The following is a 16,984-nucleotide window of genomic DNA, read 5'->3' as shown; positions in this document are numbered from 1 at the left end:
CACACTTATAGCACACACAAAATAATGTGCTTGTTATGCCATATTCCACCCCCCCAGCTTGACTTAAGTTTTGTCATACACTATTCTATGCAAAAATTTGTTGATACTGACTAATGCAAGGATTTTATAAACTGTTAAATCAAAATGACATTTTTTTAATCTAATTTTCATTGCAAAGATGCTCTGTCATTACACGCGATTGACCTTGGTGAGACAAGTGTTTCGATATGTCACACGCCCATGTTTGCCATTGTTTACTGAGAGGGTGGGCCAGTGATGTCACGTGATGTCACCGTTTTACCCGTGCCATGCTGAGCGTGCAAAAGCCCTCAAATTTCTGCCCCCAGAAGTCATTACAAATTGGTCCAGGTAACAGAACAACAACCAGCAGAAAGATAAATGTGGTAGGTCAACATTAGGAGTAAACAAGCAGAGGGACATGAACAGCATCAGATAGCAAGGTCCTGTAGATGTCCTGTAGATGCCTTGCTTTTTTCATTGTGCAACATTTTTTAGTATATATACAGTACTTGCGTCAATTCATATAAACTCTGCACCAGATAACTTTTAAGTGAACACCCACAACTGCAACTCTCATAAAGCCCTGCAACATTAATAAAGCCTGAAATAGTTCGCCCCTGGGAGTCGTTAACTTTGACAGATTCGTTCAAGTTGTGCAATATCAAACCCTTTTCACATTTTAGTCATAGCCAGTGTTAAAAATCTCCCATGAAAAAAAGAAAAATGTCTTTGCTGATTGCATTGGTGCATTTGCAGAAGATTGCTAAGTGCTCGACTACCACCCATTCATATTCATATACAGATACCCAACTGACTGACAAATCGCTGTGCATTAGTGGCCATTCAAATGTCATACTTGCCTTGCAAAGAGAGAGAGAGCAGGCATTTGAACCACCTTTGAATGGGTTTATTCAAGGTCACATTCAAAGTTTCTCATCTTTAACCAAGTGAAGTTCTGAAGGAAGAAAATACGACTTTGCTGAATGCCTTGGTTAGTCTTTTAACAAAAACTTGCTGGAGTAACTTTGACTGCTTCTACTTCCAAGGAGACCCAAAATTTGCACTGGTGGACCTGTCCCACAAAAACCCAAAAAAGACCTTTCAATCATTAAATAAGTGACTTCCATATCAACAAACCAGGAGTTGCTGGAATGCAGATGAGCTCCCTATAAAACAGTAGGAACAAGAAGCTCCAGGACAGCAGGAAGCCAGAGACATATCATCCTGTGCATTCATTTGTCCCATAATATGTTATGCTGCACCTGTATCACAAAAACTCATCCTTGAATAATCAAAGCATTGCTTCCCATATGCCAGCAAGATGTGCCATCCAACCATGAGTTGCCAAAAGGCTGTACACAGAGAGGATGATTTCAAGAGGCCCAAGGGAGCTTTAGGGAACCAAAGAGAATAATTATTCTATGGCAGGAGACTTGTTGCATTAATTTGTTAGATAGCCCAGAATTTGTACTGTTGCACCTGCCACAAGCATTGTAGGTGCCTAGTTATCAACCTGAAACTGTCAAACCTGAGAACCTTTACACTTCAATTTATGATTACATTTAAAAATAATTTATCAAAACTTTAAATCAACAGGAAAGAATGGGTTTAGTAAAAATTGTTTAGTATGAAAAAGAAACAAAAATTGTAACTTTCACCCCTGTATTAAGTACAAGACCGGGTTTATACAGTACTTATACAATATTTCTGGTTCCTTGACACTGACCTGTGCATGTAAAGTCAATGAGAGCATTTAATACGTGAGGATTTGGCATTCACATGTAGGATAATGAAATAAGGTCCCCAATTTTGGGCAAATCTGTTTTAAACCAGATAAATCGTAATGATTCAATAAAAAATAAACCAATATTGGTTTCACAGTAGGAGCCAAGTCCATCTTTGGCAAGCAAAGTTTAGATGGCAAACACTGGTTGACAAATATCCGGGTGTGGATTATATGATGAAGATGGCAGACTTGGCATGCCATAAGAGATAACCTGCTTGTCAAATGTATCACTGAAATTGACATTATTGATAAAGTCGAATTAAACACAATTGCAACTTGTACGTTTAAAGTGCTATTTGCAGGTTATGTTCAGACCTGAAAATTAAGTCATTTATTTTACTTGGTTATATTTCGAATACACTCAAATTCAGTCTGTTTCTGCATTGTCGAATAAACTTCCGTATGAAATACGGTGCAGCTCAGTCAGGGGTCAATAATTATTATTTCAGACGTCAAAATTATTGCATCACTTCAACAGGTATCTTTCAGTGCTGTTGAATAACTGGAAAATGTCTTCTGACACTCCTTCTCAGAGTTTTTCTACCCATAAATCCTGTCTGTTTGAATCCTGTCTGTTTGTTTGAAAGTGCACAATGTCTGAGTCATACAGGCCCTCAGAGCTAGCTGCCACCTCTGACTCTTTGGTTAGTATATTTAGCATTAGCCTAAACCTTGCAAAACAAAAAAACAAAAAGAAATGAAAGTAAGTCCAACAGGCATCCATACAAGCAGAAAGTTAGAAAAAGTTAGAACAAGGTTTAAGCCTAAGCTAAGGATTGTACTGTAATGGGAATCAGTATAGAGATGCTGTTCCTCTTCAGTATGTAGATCTAATAATAAAAAAAGTGCTAAGCTTTGAAGATTGTTGGACTAAGTAGTACACAGCAGGTGATCAATATGCCCCCAAAGAATTCATTAAAATCGGTCTAACTACTATATTCTCCGGCAGGAAGAAAAAAAATAAAAACGCTTTCTAAGGGTTTTGGTACCTTGAAAATCTTCAGCTGGAGTTTTCATTAAAGGCCATTCTTATCTCTGCAGCCATCTCCTTAAATCTTCAAATGAGGACCTAAGAGCTCCCAAAATAGATTTCTTGAAAGGGTTTTCACATATGGTTCCTACATTCAAAAGAGCTTGTGACTTGGGAAGGACATCACTAAGCACCCAGTAGCTTTTTGTTTTTAGGTTATAGCGGTAAAGTTAACATGCAAAAAAACTTCTAGTGTAGTTTAAAGTATAAAAACATCTAGTAAATGTGTGCACCTATATACCGTAATTTCCAGACTATTAAGCACACCCAAATATAAGCCACACCCACTGAATTTGACAAAGATTTTTATTTTGAACATAAATAAGCCGCACCTGTCTATAAGCCTCATGTCTACAAGCCTCATGTCTACATTGAAACTAATGAACTTTACACAGGCTTTAACGAAAGACAGTGACTGTTACACGGCTTGTATCTAAACAGTAGCCTACCAAGAAAGTCATTGTTCACTGTCTTCCTCCTTCCTTTCACAACTATTTCTCTCGGGAGTTTTTCTTTTGGCATCGTCGTGCGTTTAAAAATCACCATCGGTGAAGCTTTTCTCCCAATGCTGTGAAAAACTGGTAAAAACCCAGGAAAAATCCATAAATTAGCTGTTTCATCTATCTATCTATCTATCTATCTATCTATCTATCTATCTATCTATCTATCTATCTATCTATCTATCTATCTATCTATCTATCTCAGGATTTCAAATAGTTTTAAGAGTCTCATGTTTAGTGTTTTGATTTGCTCATTCATTCATTCATTCATTCTTTCATTTAATCATTTAATTGTATTTAAACACAAGTTAAAACTAATTCACATTTTTGTAGATCAGTCATGCCGAGTACAATATACCCCCGTTTGCCTAATCTAAGCCTGAAAAATGTCTGAAATGACTCACGAATCCAGCCTCAATGAAGAAATGTGAGCTAGTCATTTTTATTGATGTTTGTTTTAAACTGCTCTTCCCTTTAATACTTTTATTTACTTTAATTACAGACAGGGGGTCAATTCTGCAAACATGCTACAGCCTTTTCAAAATCTGAACTTAATAAAAGTATGTTGAACAATTAACTTGATCAGGGGCTATGCACGTTTTTACTTAAATACACCAGATGCAGTATGCTTTATACTTTTAATGTTCTAGCTCTGGTGGTCAGCACTGCTGTAGCCCAGACAGCAAGATGCTTAAGAAATAACAGCCTTAATAATACACTCTATATGGCTATAAGCACAATGGGGTAAAATATGGATACAGTAGGTTTGGGGAGCAAAACTATAAAACGATTGTATGAGGTTCTTCCGCTCATCGTCGTGGGAGATGAAGATCACATGTACAGTTAATATAAAGGCACAGCAGCATTTCTTGGAGTTAGTCTAATATTAAAAATAACAGCTGTTATTATTTCTATTCATGAGCATTAAGGATTAGCTCAAAGGACAGCTGGCATGCTGTCAGATATAAAATAGATTTATTTCACTGGCAAAGACTCTCGCTGTCTCTGTCCTCCAACCATAATAGGGATAATCAGGAGGTAATTCCAACGTATTCTTTACTCCGCACACATTGTTGACGTTTTTGTTGCCCACGGGCCGTTGCAATGAACATAATTCAAACGAAATGTTTGCCTGCACTAATGATTTATGCTGCGGGTTTTGATTACATGGCAGAAAATAAAGTGCGATAGCACGCTGTAGACAACAACAAAAAATGAGAAAAGAATGCACCTTGAGATTTGTGATGGAGTGTCATTTATTTAAGACTAATAAAATGTGCCAGACCTGCTCATTCTTATAAGCAGGGAAGCTGATGTGGCACGGTTGCAAATAGCTTTCTAGCTTGAATCTAACTGAAGAATATCTCTGGTGTGTCACAAATTATTTTGTGAATGTAAAAAAAAAGGAAATCCATTAAATGTCTGTGATAATTACAGAGGTGAACCAATCAGCGTCTGGGACAAGCACCTCAGAAAATACAGTGCATTCGGAAAGTATTCACAGCGCTTCAATTTTCCACCTTTTACAATGTAACAGCCTTATTTCAAAATTAATTTGATTCATTATTTTCCTCAAAATTCTACAAACAATATTAATGATCTGAACGAAGTTTGTTTGAAATCTTTGCAAATCTTAAAAAAATAAAAATAAATATTAAGCTCAAAATTAAGCTTATGTGCATCTTGTTTCCACTGATCCTCCTTAAGATGATTCTACAACTTGATTGGAGTCTACCTCTGGTTAATTCAGTTTAAATGACATGATCTGGAAAGGCACTGACACCTGTCTATATAAGTTTCCAGAGAAATATTTCCCCTTGTTTGACTTTTGCAAACTAAAAGTTTTCATTGCTATGTAAATAAAGTATGTGTGTGTATGTATGTTTGTATGTATGTACAGCGCAAAGTTGCTTGTTTCACGTCCCCATGCCTGCTGTGCCACACACATTAGGCTAAAAATCAGAATCTTTTTATGTATTTATTATATTAAAGAATGATGGGTGATCTCTGAATCTTTAACACACATGGTATATACCAAAACAAAATCCAGTCAAAAGCCCTTATATACTTATTTTGCTAGGACAATACATGGTCATCTTTATTATGAAGAAATAAAGATACTCGCCAGACCCAAATGTCATTTAGGCTACGTCTGCACTAATCCGGATGAATTTGAAAACGGCGATTTGGTCTATTAACCCACCTGCATCCACATTTTTGTTTTTAATTGTTTCCCAAACGTTGCTTATCCACACTGAAACGTCTGAAAACGTTAACATGATGGTACTGAGCATGAGCAAAACTTAAGATGCTTAATTTCTGCTTGACGTTTATTTACTTTGTCTCTTTGAAACTTTGCAGCATTGTCGAGGAATTGCACCGTTACTTGACTTGGAATCATCAATTTCAAAATAATCAAGCCTCATTTTCGAAAGCCTACGTTTTTACAGTCCACACTGCGATGCAAAAAATTTCAATTTCAATTTCAAATGTATCTACTTTACGCTATGTTTTCATTGACTAAAAATGCTGTCTCTGTGTCTAAGGAAGGCCAAAAGAAGGAGGAAAATGTGCGTTTTTAAACAAAAATATACTAATGTGGACATGTGGAAAACCAAACACTACATCCTACATTATAGGTAAAATGTCAACCAATGATTTCCTGACTTTTTGTTGTGGGATTAAACGTAAGAAATTTAGTTACAAGAGGATTCAACTTTATTTGAATTTCTTTACTCAACACATGTTAGAATTAAATTAATTGAATAATTTGAATGATTTTATAAATTTTTATTCGAATAAAGAGCTTTTAACAATTGGCATTGTCTCAAAGCAGCTTTGCAGAAATAAAGTGGTATTAAAGCTATATTAGTTTGAACTATTAAAACAATTACATTTTAATAGTTTATATAAGTTTTAATAGCTTGGTCGGATAGCTAAGGGATTATTTTTTTATTTAATTATTAATGTATTTATTACTTTGTGATAACACTTTTATGTTTTTTTAATTAGAGAAACTATATAAAAAAAATTCTTATAATATTAATCTTTGTCTGATTCAAATGCAATAAAAAATAAATAAATATCAGGGATTAAATACAATACCTGCCTTTGCCCCGCCAGTGCCTTCGTGGCATTTGTTTGAAGCTTGGAATGTATTTTATGCACTGAAAGCAGCATGTTAAGTCTCAACCATTAACTTTCTTCGCTAATGATGGTTGTGGGGTGAAATTATCCTTGGAGTCTCTAGCACTTTGTTTGGTATGACATTTGAGTGACTGAATACATTATATCCAAGACCTTTTAGACAAAGCTTTATCTCAATTACTGACAAAATGACATTAAATCCACTCCTCAATTTGGTAGCTGACAAAGGCATTTATAAAAAGCAGCAATAACATCATGGATAATTATGAAGTTTTGTGTAATATTGTGATGCATGATTTTATTCTTGGTTAATTTTATTCCTGGTATTTGAAATGAGCTTTGGTTTTTTGTTTTTTGTTTTTTTTTAAGAAAAAAAAAAATAGGGTTAGGGTTGCATTAATAAATAAATTTATCACTTATAATTTATAACATTATTAACTTTCTTTTGAAACTGTTACTGTTGAGCTATAAAATGTTTTATTTTTGTACATTTTGTTATGTGTTTGTTAACGTTATAAAATAACTGTGTGTGTGTGTGTGTGTGTGTGTGTGTGTGTGTGTGTGTGTGTGTGTGTTATAGTGCATAATATAGATATTTATATAGAATATAAACATACAACCTATATAGACAAAATAATAAACTGTCAATCTCTGATATTCTGTAGATGGATACATTCTTAATTAATGCAGTGCATAATTTTATTTTTTAAGTTTATAATATGGTTTATCTTTCACTATAAATTTCTAGACAAAAAAACGCATTGATTACATCATTGAATTCTTATTTCCCACTAAAAACAATAGGCATTGGTAGAAAAAAAAAATTAAGTTGCTCACCGGCTTCTCGTGAGATCTGCATGAAGGCCTCCACTCCCTTCTCTCCATAACTGCCTTCTGAGGCTATGGTTGAGACGTAATTCCAGCCCATAGCCTTCACAATGTCCACCATGGCCTGAGCCTGGAATGAGTCTGGTGGAACCACACGTGAAAAGAAGTCATAGCGTCGATCGTCACTCAACTCTGGAGCTGTGGAGGCATAGCTGATCTGAGGAATCTAAAAAAAAAAAAAGGAGTCAAAAACATTGGAGTGAGAAAAGTAGCAGAACTAAACCAGAACTAGTGCAAGTCTAAGATATAGATTGGTATTTCAGAAAGTATAAGTCCCAGCAATAACTTAGTCAAATTTACTAATAAGTAAGATTTGTGTTGCTAGTAATATCATATAGTATAATCAAGAATGTAAAATAATATGGATTTGCAGATTATTGAAAAAGTGGATAATTCCACTAAATAATTATTTCATCATAAACAAATGTAAAAGTTGTGCCACAACATGGCAGAAAGATATTTTGTGTAGGAAACAACCGAAGAGCAACAGAATCCCATGTTGTCAGAGAAACGCATTTATCATGAGGAATAGTCTATTTTATGCACCCGTTGTTTCGCAAGTTACATAATGAAACTGTGAGCGAAGCATTTAAGTGTGTCGTCTCAGCAGGAGCCATGCTGCCATGTGAACACACAGCCTCTAAACACTAGCAAAATATTGCATAACCTTGGTTTATTCATATTCTGTGCACACAGTTTAGAGCGTAACAGCAGGACTGTTCGACGTGTCTCCGGCTTCACGTCAATGAGACACAGAAGGCCAAAGAAGCCTGAACCCCTTTACAGAAGCTTTCAGATGAAGTTATAAGAACGTGCTTGGCTTTAGCAGAGACGCTGAATGTCTAATCAATGCAGAAGTATCCCTGGCAAGTTTTCCTAATGTGTTTAGTAATCACTCGCCTCAAGCTAAATATTCAATAAAGGGGTGATACAAGGACACACTTTTGTTCAATATAATAATTCCGAGTCGTGAAATGGAAATGAATGAGGTTAAGAGTCAAAGCATTCGAAAAGAGAGGAAAGCAAATGACGTACAATACAGAGCCTGTGTTTCAGGTTTGCTACAGTATGGCTGACATTTTCTGAATATCTCTGTACCCCATCCCTATGCATCTGCTATAAACCCCTATAACCAAATATTATAAGTGTGACAACACCTTGACCAAGAAAGTCAAGATGCTTAACTTTCAGAGATATTTCAATATCAACCTCTATAGCTTTGTGTGGATTTAAAGCCATCTGTATCAATGAGAGTGTCTATGAGAATTTATTTTCAAGAGACACTATCAGTATCAGAAAATAATTGACCTTGTTTTCTGATACTGATAGTGTCTCTTGAAAATAAGAAACTTTGGGATTGTAAATAAAACTTCCTAGCATTGAGGGAAAAGCAAAGAAAGAACTTCACTGCGCTGTAATGTACACCTGACAACTGGAAAGCACCTTTACCTTTATTAGTGTAAGTATTTAAAATAAACCTTCTGCAAACTGAAGAAATTGGAGTTCGAAGAGGAATTTATATCGCATTCCACCTGTTGTTCCCACGGCAAAGTTGGCAATTATGTGTTTTGCCCTAATGGTGGCTTAATTAATTTGTTTTTGCTTATTGACTGCTGAAGACAAAGTTATTAATTGTTTGAAAGCTATTTCAGATTCATTAATTCAGTCTTAAAATGTAAAAATCTTTTTTTTTTGTCTGGTCAGATCAGGTCAAAAGATCTCAGGCATGAGCTGGGCTTTCAACAGAAAGTGTAGACCTCTAATGTGTATTGTATTTATTAAACTTTCTTTCGGCTTCTCCCGTTAGGGGTCGCCACAGCAGATCATCCGCATGTTTGATTTGGCACGTGTTTTTACGCTGGATGCCTTTCCTTACGCAACCCTCCCCATTTATCCGGGCTTGGGACCGGCACTAAGGCTTGTGCCACCCTAATGGCTGGTTCCCTGATCGGGAATCAAACCCGGGCCGCAGCGGTGAGAGCGCCGCAGCCTAACCACTAGACCACCAGGGAGCCTAAATTTGTATTGTATTTATTAACTACGATTTTTTAAAGATCAACTAATAGAAATAACCACAGAAATACATTATATTAGGTCAGATGTCAGTATATACTGTGTAAAAAAGATACACTAAACCAAATATTAGAGTTTAAAATGCAGAACAATAAAATACACAGTACAGTGCAGAACACAATACAGAACAATAGACAGTACAGTGTTTGATAGCAAGTCCAAAAAAGATGACACTTTCAAGGTTTCAGGTAAGATATTAGTACCGTGGCCTACCTACTTTGGGGTGTGCATAGTGTACATCTACTACTGGAGCCTTGAAGTAATACAAGTTCACAAAAATGTGAACATTATGAAGACACTGCTAGACAGAGATTGCTTATCCTTCTGAACTATTCAGAATCATTATAGATATACTTCAGCAATAACAAACACTGGAATATATCTGGAAATCCTGTCTTATTAAAATAGTGCTTTCGACTCTTTAGTGTCTATCAAGCTGAACCTGATCTCATTGAACAATTAGGGCAATATGTTCTGGCAATATGGCAGCTGTAACTGTGTAACTACAAGACTTTCGTTTGAAAGTACTTGCATAAGGTTTGTGGATTCACACGCGAAAGACTAAACATGCTAAACAAGCATCCAAGGCTTTATCACTTATTTCCCGTACTGTATCTTTCATTAGACAAAGAACAGAGCTTGGCTTGATCTTCGACTGCAACAAACTGATCTTCCGTCTCTGATTCACACTTTTACCTCAGGAGGGATTCAAGGCCAGTGAATTGCAATGAAGCGTTATTATTTTCAATTAGCCTTTGGATGTGTCATGCTTTAAAGGCAAGCCGAGCAGTCTTCCGAAATCCCGTGACTTTTCGACTCGAGTGCAGCTGAGGGTGTGGAAAAAAGGCGTGCGGGACTCGGTGGAGCAAACGCCGCCATATAAGACCACATGCTTGAAGAGTAAACAACAATAATGAGCATGTCACACTGCGAGCTGCGCCTCTAAATTACTGTGATGGAAGACCTCCATGGTGTGTCGAGCATCGCATTTTTCTTCAAACTCTTCAGCATACTGTCACTCTCTATGCTAATCCGTCGCCTTGTCATACAATTTCATCGTCTTCCAGAGCACATGTCTGGTTTCACCAAAAAATTATCTATCAAAGCGATTTGAAAACCTGGGACAAAGCTTGATGTCAGTCGGAATATGTGTTAAATTTTCCAAATTATTACAATTTGCATATTTATCAAAGAAGAACAGCATACGTATTTGAACTTGAACCTATGAACTTGTGATGGCTTATTCAGATTCCTCAGTGGTCAATAGCACTGTGAGGTATCGTGTGCACAGTTCCTTTCTAAATCCTGCTCCAGTACACACATGTATGGATTTGAGGTGCATTTTTATAGGAACTACAGTGTTTGTACTAAGTAATTTTTTTATTAACTAGACAGTTACTGGATTGGTGAAAGGTCTTTCCAGAATTAGAGTTGTGTGACAAAACTGAGCAAAATCAGAACAACAGAAACATTGTGTTCACATCTTTATGTGAAATAAGAGATTTATAGCCAATTATCCAAAGTGATTCAAATGTGCTCCAAAGGGATTCAAATACTTGTTTTCCATAGTCAAGTATCAATGCATATAATTAGGTAGCCATACTTTTGAGTTAAATCACATTAATTGCTGCTATTTAGCCCAGTTAATTGGGCTAATCAATGGGTAATGGGAGCTTTGTCTATGGCAGGAAAGCATCCATTTGTTCTGAAAGCTTTTCTGAGACACAATATGCTACCTACTGTGACCAAGACACATCAATGTCATTGACTGCTAAGCATTCATTTCCTTCATCCTACAGGAAATCTCAACTTCATTACAATCTCCACATGTTAAAAATCCTGTGCAGGAAATTTATCTTTGCTTTTTCTCAACCGCATGTATCAAAGGCAATAACTGTCTGGTGTTGCTGCAGATAGGGAACAAAGCTTCTTTATTAACATGCAAAAAAGATCAGTTTGGCATTGTAGTGCTTTAAGTATTTATCAATTCTATGACATTTTGATGTGATAGAACGGATCTACAAATCCCTCGCATGCTGCAAAGTTAAATACATTATTCAGAATAACTTTAAACAAGATATTGTGTTCCTCAGATTTAAATACAGATATGATTAGGGTGGACCCAAAATTAAATAAGTAAATAATTGAACCTCCCAAAAAATTCTAACTAAGATTTTCTTTTCCTCATTGATTGCATTTTTTATTTTTGTAGGAGATAGTATGTCTGACGTATATTTTTTTTAATTACCGGCATATAACAAACACTAAAAACTCTGAACAGTGAATCTGATCAAATATTATTTGGCTGTTGTCATTTTCAATCAATAGGCAGCAGGTTTTGGAATAATATCACTTTTTGAGATGTAGCTGAATCATATAAGAAATTTGGCCTCAAAATTCGTTTAAGTATTATTACGTTGAGTCAAGTAGATACATTTGAGGAACTATAGCAGTTCAGGAGTGATTTTGTGAATGAAGTTTTGTTCTTTTTCCAGCAGCTCTATTTTTTTTTTTACTCTGGCACAGTCACAGTGTACAAACCAGAATACAGATTCATATTCAGATTTTCAGAACACTGAACAAACAAAGCTAGAGATAGTGCCACTGTGTTACTCCTCTACTTCAAAGCATCACGCTCTGACGCTGACAGCCATCTTGGGGAGCATATCCTTAATTTAGTTCCACTACTACAAAGTGTTAAGTGTCAGCCGTAGCTCTGCTCCCTTCTTTGCTTCAACCCTTTTAAAACCCTTTTTGTCACTCGGATACTGAAATCACTCAACTGCCTCACTCCGGTAAGAAAAGATCAAACATAAAACCTGTATGCTTCCTTTCCAAACCCTGAAAAAAGGCCCAATCATGTGCTATTTTTAAAAACAGTACCTCAGAAACTCAGACTCTAGACAATATAGAATGTTTGGCATTTCTCTTAGAGATAAACATGTTGCTCAGACAAAATACAGCTGCTGTGGTGGCGAAAGTTTTGGAGATGCTCTGACCCAGTCATCTAGCAATCACTTTGATCCTTGTCAAATTCGCTCAAATTCTTACACCTATTTTTTCTGCTTTTAACACATCAAGTTTAAAAACAAAATGTTCACTTGCTGCCTGATATATTCCACCCATTAACAGTTGCATGATGAAGAAATAATCAGTGATATTCCTTTCACTGGTCATGTTATAATGTGTAATGTTATGTCCGAACACTGTACTGTATATAACTAAAAATAAATACAAAAATGATAACCTTATCAACTTGTTTAATAGGACTACATTTCTGCTCATTTATGAAACTCAAATAATCAACTTCAGGATGAAAACAGCTCTGATTCACATTACATTGCATCACACCACTCTTCCAATTGCTATGTTCCTATAACAGCATGCACTATTGTATTTTATTCTTACACAGCAATGCAAATTTTCTTTTCATTTAAAGACTATAAAGAGTATTCACATAGTAGTTAGCTCTTATAGGTGGTGTGTGGCTCATTATAGTTTTGCACTTGCACTTGTTTTGTCCTTTTAAATGAAATGGGCTACCTGTTGAACCTAAAGTCTTCTCTTTGTCCTTGGTATCACATTGTACATTTTAAATAGCTATGTGTAAATATAAATAATTCCAGCAGTAAGGTAGCAGCACATTTTATATTCAGACATCCATATTCTTTCTTTTGTGCAATAAATGCCAACAGTCAGATATTCCTGTAGAACCCTATAGCCTGTAGAGGGAAAAATAGATTGAAATCTGAAACACCCTGAGGTAATCTCTAACCCTGTACAAACAACAATGTCATGATCTTTATGTCTGTCCCAATGTCTGCCTCTCAAACATACAGGGGTGGCAGAAATAATATCGGGGTCTGGTATCACAGCCTTGACCCCTCTCCAGCCGTCACCTGTGTATTTATGTGTCTGTGCCGATGACAGGAAAGGCATTGATGAACATTGGGCGTCTGGAAGCCTCTGGATGGGGTGCCATTATTGCACTCCATTATCTTGTCCATCAGGGTGAGTGGGCAGTAGGCAGCTGCTCATTGTGTCCCTGCTGTCAGTATAGGCACTGAAGAAATGGGTTTCATGTCCACTCGTTTTTCAGGTGAGATTTTTTTCTTTTTTCACCTAACCACAGACACATAATCTCGGACTACTCCATTGTGCAATTTTTTCTTTGGGGGAAGTTTATGAGTCACATCCTGAAAGTTCTAAAGAATAGTCTTCTGGTGGATTTCTTTAGGAATTATTAAACAAATCATTTATTTTATAGATTTTTTCTTTTACAGTAGGCATTAACATACAGAACATTAACAATACAAAATTGCAACAATTTAGGAAATCACAATGCCAATGTAAAATTATCTCAACCTCAAAACTATATCATTGACAGCAAACTTAAAAACACTATTGACTACTATAACAACGTTAACTCAAAAAAGAGTAGGTCGTTATGCCTGTTTCTAATTGGCTACAGCATATATCACTATGGCATATGTTTATAGTAAATAGAGTGAATATGAACGTAAATCTACTCACATTTATTTAATTGACTATTTTATTAAAACCATTTGTATTTTTTAGATCTAAGGTCTATGTACATTTACAGGTATTTGGCACACACTCTTATCCAGAGTGACTTGATAATATCATTTATACTATTTAGCAGTTGAGGGTCTTGTTCAAGGGCTCAGCAGTGACAGTTTAGTAGTGCTGAGATTTGAACAAGCTTTCAATCAGAAGGCCAGTGTCTTAACCACTAGGGTGCCACAAAGAAATAATTCCTTCTCATTATAACTTTATTATTTTCGAGAGTCCACTCAGCAATAAACATTCTAATAGGTCCATTTTCATTGATTCTGAATTGCTGCCACAACAATTTACATATGTTTTGCACATACAGGCCACTGTCTTTGATTTCCCAATAGCTGAATATTACTGGACAGGACGTTAACTTTAGTTGAGTATTTTAGTTTAGTAAAATTTAGTTTAAAATGTATAACAGACAGCACCTGTTTCTGTTTTCAGAAATAATAAGCCTGTGTCAAGGTCTTGCTTGACCACTGTTAAGTACTTTTAAAAAACAAAATGGCCCACACCTTTAAAACTAATTGTAAAGTAGGGGTATAAAACAAATGTAAAACCAGCATCTATATCTGTTCAATGTTCTAAATAGCTTTATCTGTATTCAGATTTAATCTTATCAAGGGTACATAGTGGTAAATTGACAAGTGATATTTTCTCTACTTCGGCTACAGTACCTCATTCCAGTTCATAATTTGTACCAACTGGAGGTGTTCCAACAATTGTCCCAATTTTTTTTTATTTTTACAATGTAAAAAATAAATTATAAAAATATGAAACATATTAATCTGTCAATATTAATTAATTATTGCTCCAGCTTTTTTAACAGTCTAATTGCACCCAAACTGCCATTCGTTTTTTTTTATTTATTATTATTATTGTATGGTATATCTGTTTATTTATTTATTTATTTATTTATTTATTTATTTATTTATTTATTTATTAATTACTCATCATTTATGTTAAATAATGCAGGAAATAAATGAAGATGTTACTCAAATAGGAACAGAATTTGAAATATGAAGATGATCATAATTTTTATGATCATTATTTTTATTATTATTGTTGTTGTTTTTAGGGCTTTTGTACTCTCTGTACACTCTTCTGGTTATAACCTCAATAATCTAAGCCATACCAATCTTTACAACTCTCACTCTTGTCTACAGGACACAATTACCAGGACCAACCCTACCTTTCCACAGATACAATAAAACTTCCAAAATGGATGTCACACACTGTCATTTCCTCCAGGTTCCTGAGAAAGATAATAAACACCACCCCGGGGCTTTCACAGCTTTGCAGCCACCTGTTTGTGTAACATAAAATCTGTCAAATAGAAACACCCTTTCTATCCCATCACCACCCGTCCACCCTCCACCTTCAGTGTTTAATGCTGACTTGACCTCTACATTGACCTTAGTGGCCAAAAGGGATGAACACTTAGACAATATATCAGGCTTATGACCCACCTGGGGTCATTTTCAGAGGCGGACAGAAAGGTCGGCCAGGTTGACAGCGACAATACAAAGTAACAGACGAGGTTCAGACCGGCATTGATCTGAAGAAGAATGGCATTATCCGAGCTGAATGGAAAGTCCAGTGACTGATATTGGACATGGGCTGTGTTCACTGACATTTACAGAGACATTTTTCTTACATGCATTTCCTGTAAAACATGGTGGATATGAATACATACATTTTTACTTCTGGGGACACTGACCCATCCTCTTTCCATACAGAGACATGTCATCTAAATTGAACAACTAAATGTATTTCTCTATATACTATATATGTATATAGATATATTTCCTTAATTTAATTCAAAATATTATTTACTTTGTACTGTATATCTATTGGATTTAACTCAAGCAACTTAACTGTGTAATACATATGTAAACAAACACCAACTAAGCGGAATATATACAATTAGAAAGCAAAATTATCATGTGGTTAATCTTATACAAAAATGTACACACAATTATGAGAAGTTGGATCAGAAAGTGTAGTTTTTGTGATTTTCTTTTTCTTTTTCCCTAAATGCCACGTCTGTGCTTTGTCCTTTAAATCCCTTCAACTCCAGCTTGAGAAATAAGGCCCAAGATAAATGTTGGTACTAAACCCCACTACCAATAATCCATACATGCCGAGTGGAAGAGAATTATCCTTCCAAATGAAAATATCTTCACTGAAAATGTGACTCGGAAATAAAATAATAGGTATGATGGACAGGTCCATATAAAGTTAAGGATTATCTGCATGCAGCCCAACATTAATTGGCACTCTTCTCTTCCCCAGACTCACCTCCCCTTGACCCTTAATTAGGAGAACCAGCCGAACAAAAGGATCGTGATTCTTATGCGAGGGCCTCATACCCGGTGTGCGCAGGGGCCAGGAATCCTAAGCAGGTTTATCTAATTACACAGATCTTTGGTGACCTTTCTGCATACTTTTTTCCATTTATTAAAGGGCAGACTGCAAACGTGAATAAAGAACAGAAGAAAGGGACTGTGGGAGATGAATATTATTGGACAGAAAGTGAACTTTGGTTGAGTGATTTGTATAACAGGTAGCACCTGTTACTGTCTCAAGAAGCGATAAGCCTCTGTCAAGGTCTTCCTTAACCTCTGTTAAGTAAATCTTAAAAAACAAAATGGCCAAATGGCAAAATCAAAGCTAATTAATTAGTAGGGGTGTGACACAATGCCTGTAAAACCAGTATCTAAATCTGTTATCTCTATCTGTATCCAGATTTAATCTCAAAGAGGATGTGACTCACTGCTTTTGTCAAATTACATGATCAAGAATCACTGAGAATAAAAAAATCCTAGAGATAAAAAAAAAAAGGCCCCATCAGAATTGTGTTTGACTTTTGACTGACAATTCCTCTAGCTCAACTACACCATTCCACTTAATAATAGCTTGTAAAATCACTCAAGGCTTCTACCAAGTAGCCGATCTAAA

The 16,984-nt window shown here is 35.8% G+C and overlaps 1 protein-coding gene across 1 annotated transcript in view; it reads right to left on the bottom strand.

Moving 5' to 3' along the window:
* LOC124402489 (metabotropic glutamate receptor 7-like) overlaps positions 1 to 16,984 on the bottom strand; it is a 180,918-nt gene that overhangs the window by 99,083 nt on the left and 64,851 nt on the right. Inside the window, 1 exon segment of the mRNA XM_046875560.1 lies at positions 7,322 to 7,538. Within this exon segment, the coding sequence (XP_046731516.1) occupies positions 7,322 to 7,538 (217 nt within the window).

This window comes from Silurus meridionalis, chromosome 19, assembly GCF_014805685.1.
Source record: "Silurus meridionalis isolate SWU-2019-XX chromosome 19, ASM1480568v1, whole genome shotgun sequence".
Classification (NCBI taxonomy): Eukaryota; Metazoa; Chordata; class Actinopteri; order Siluriformes; family Siluridae; genus Silurus; species Silurus meridionalis.
This window is presented reverse-complemented; position numbering and strand designations above follow the sequence as displayed.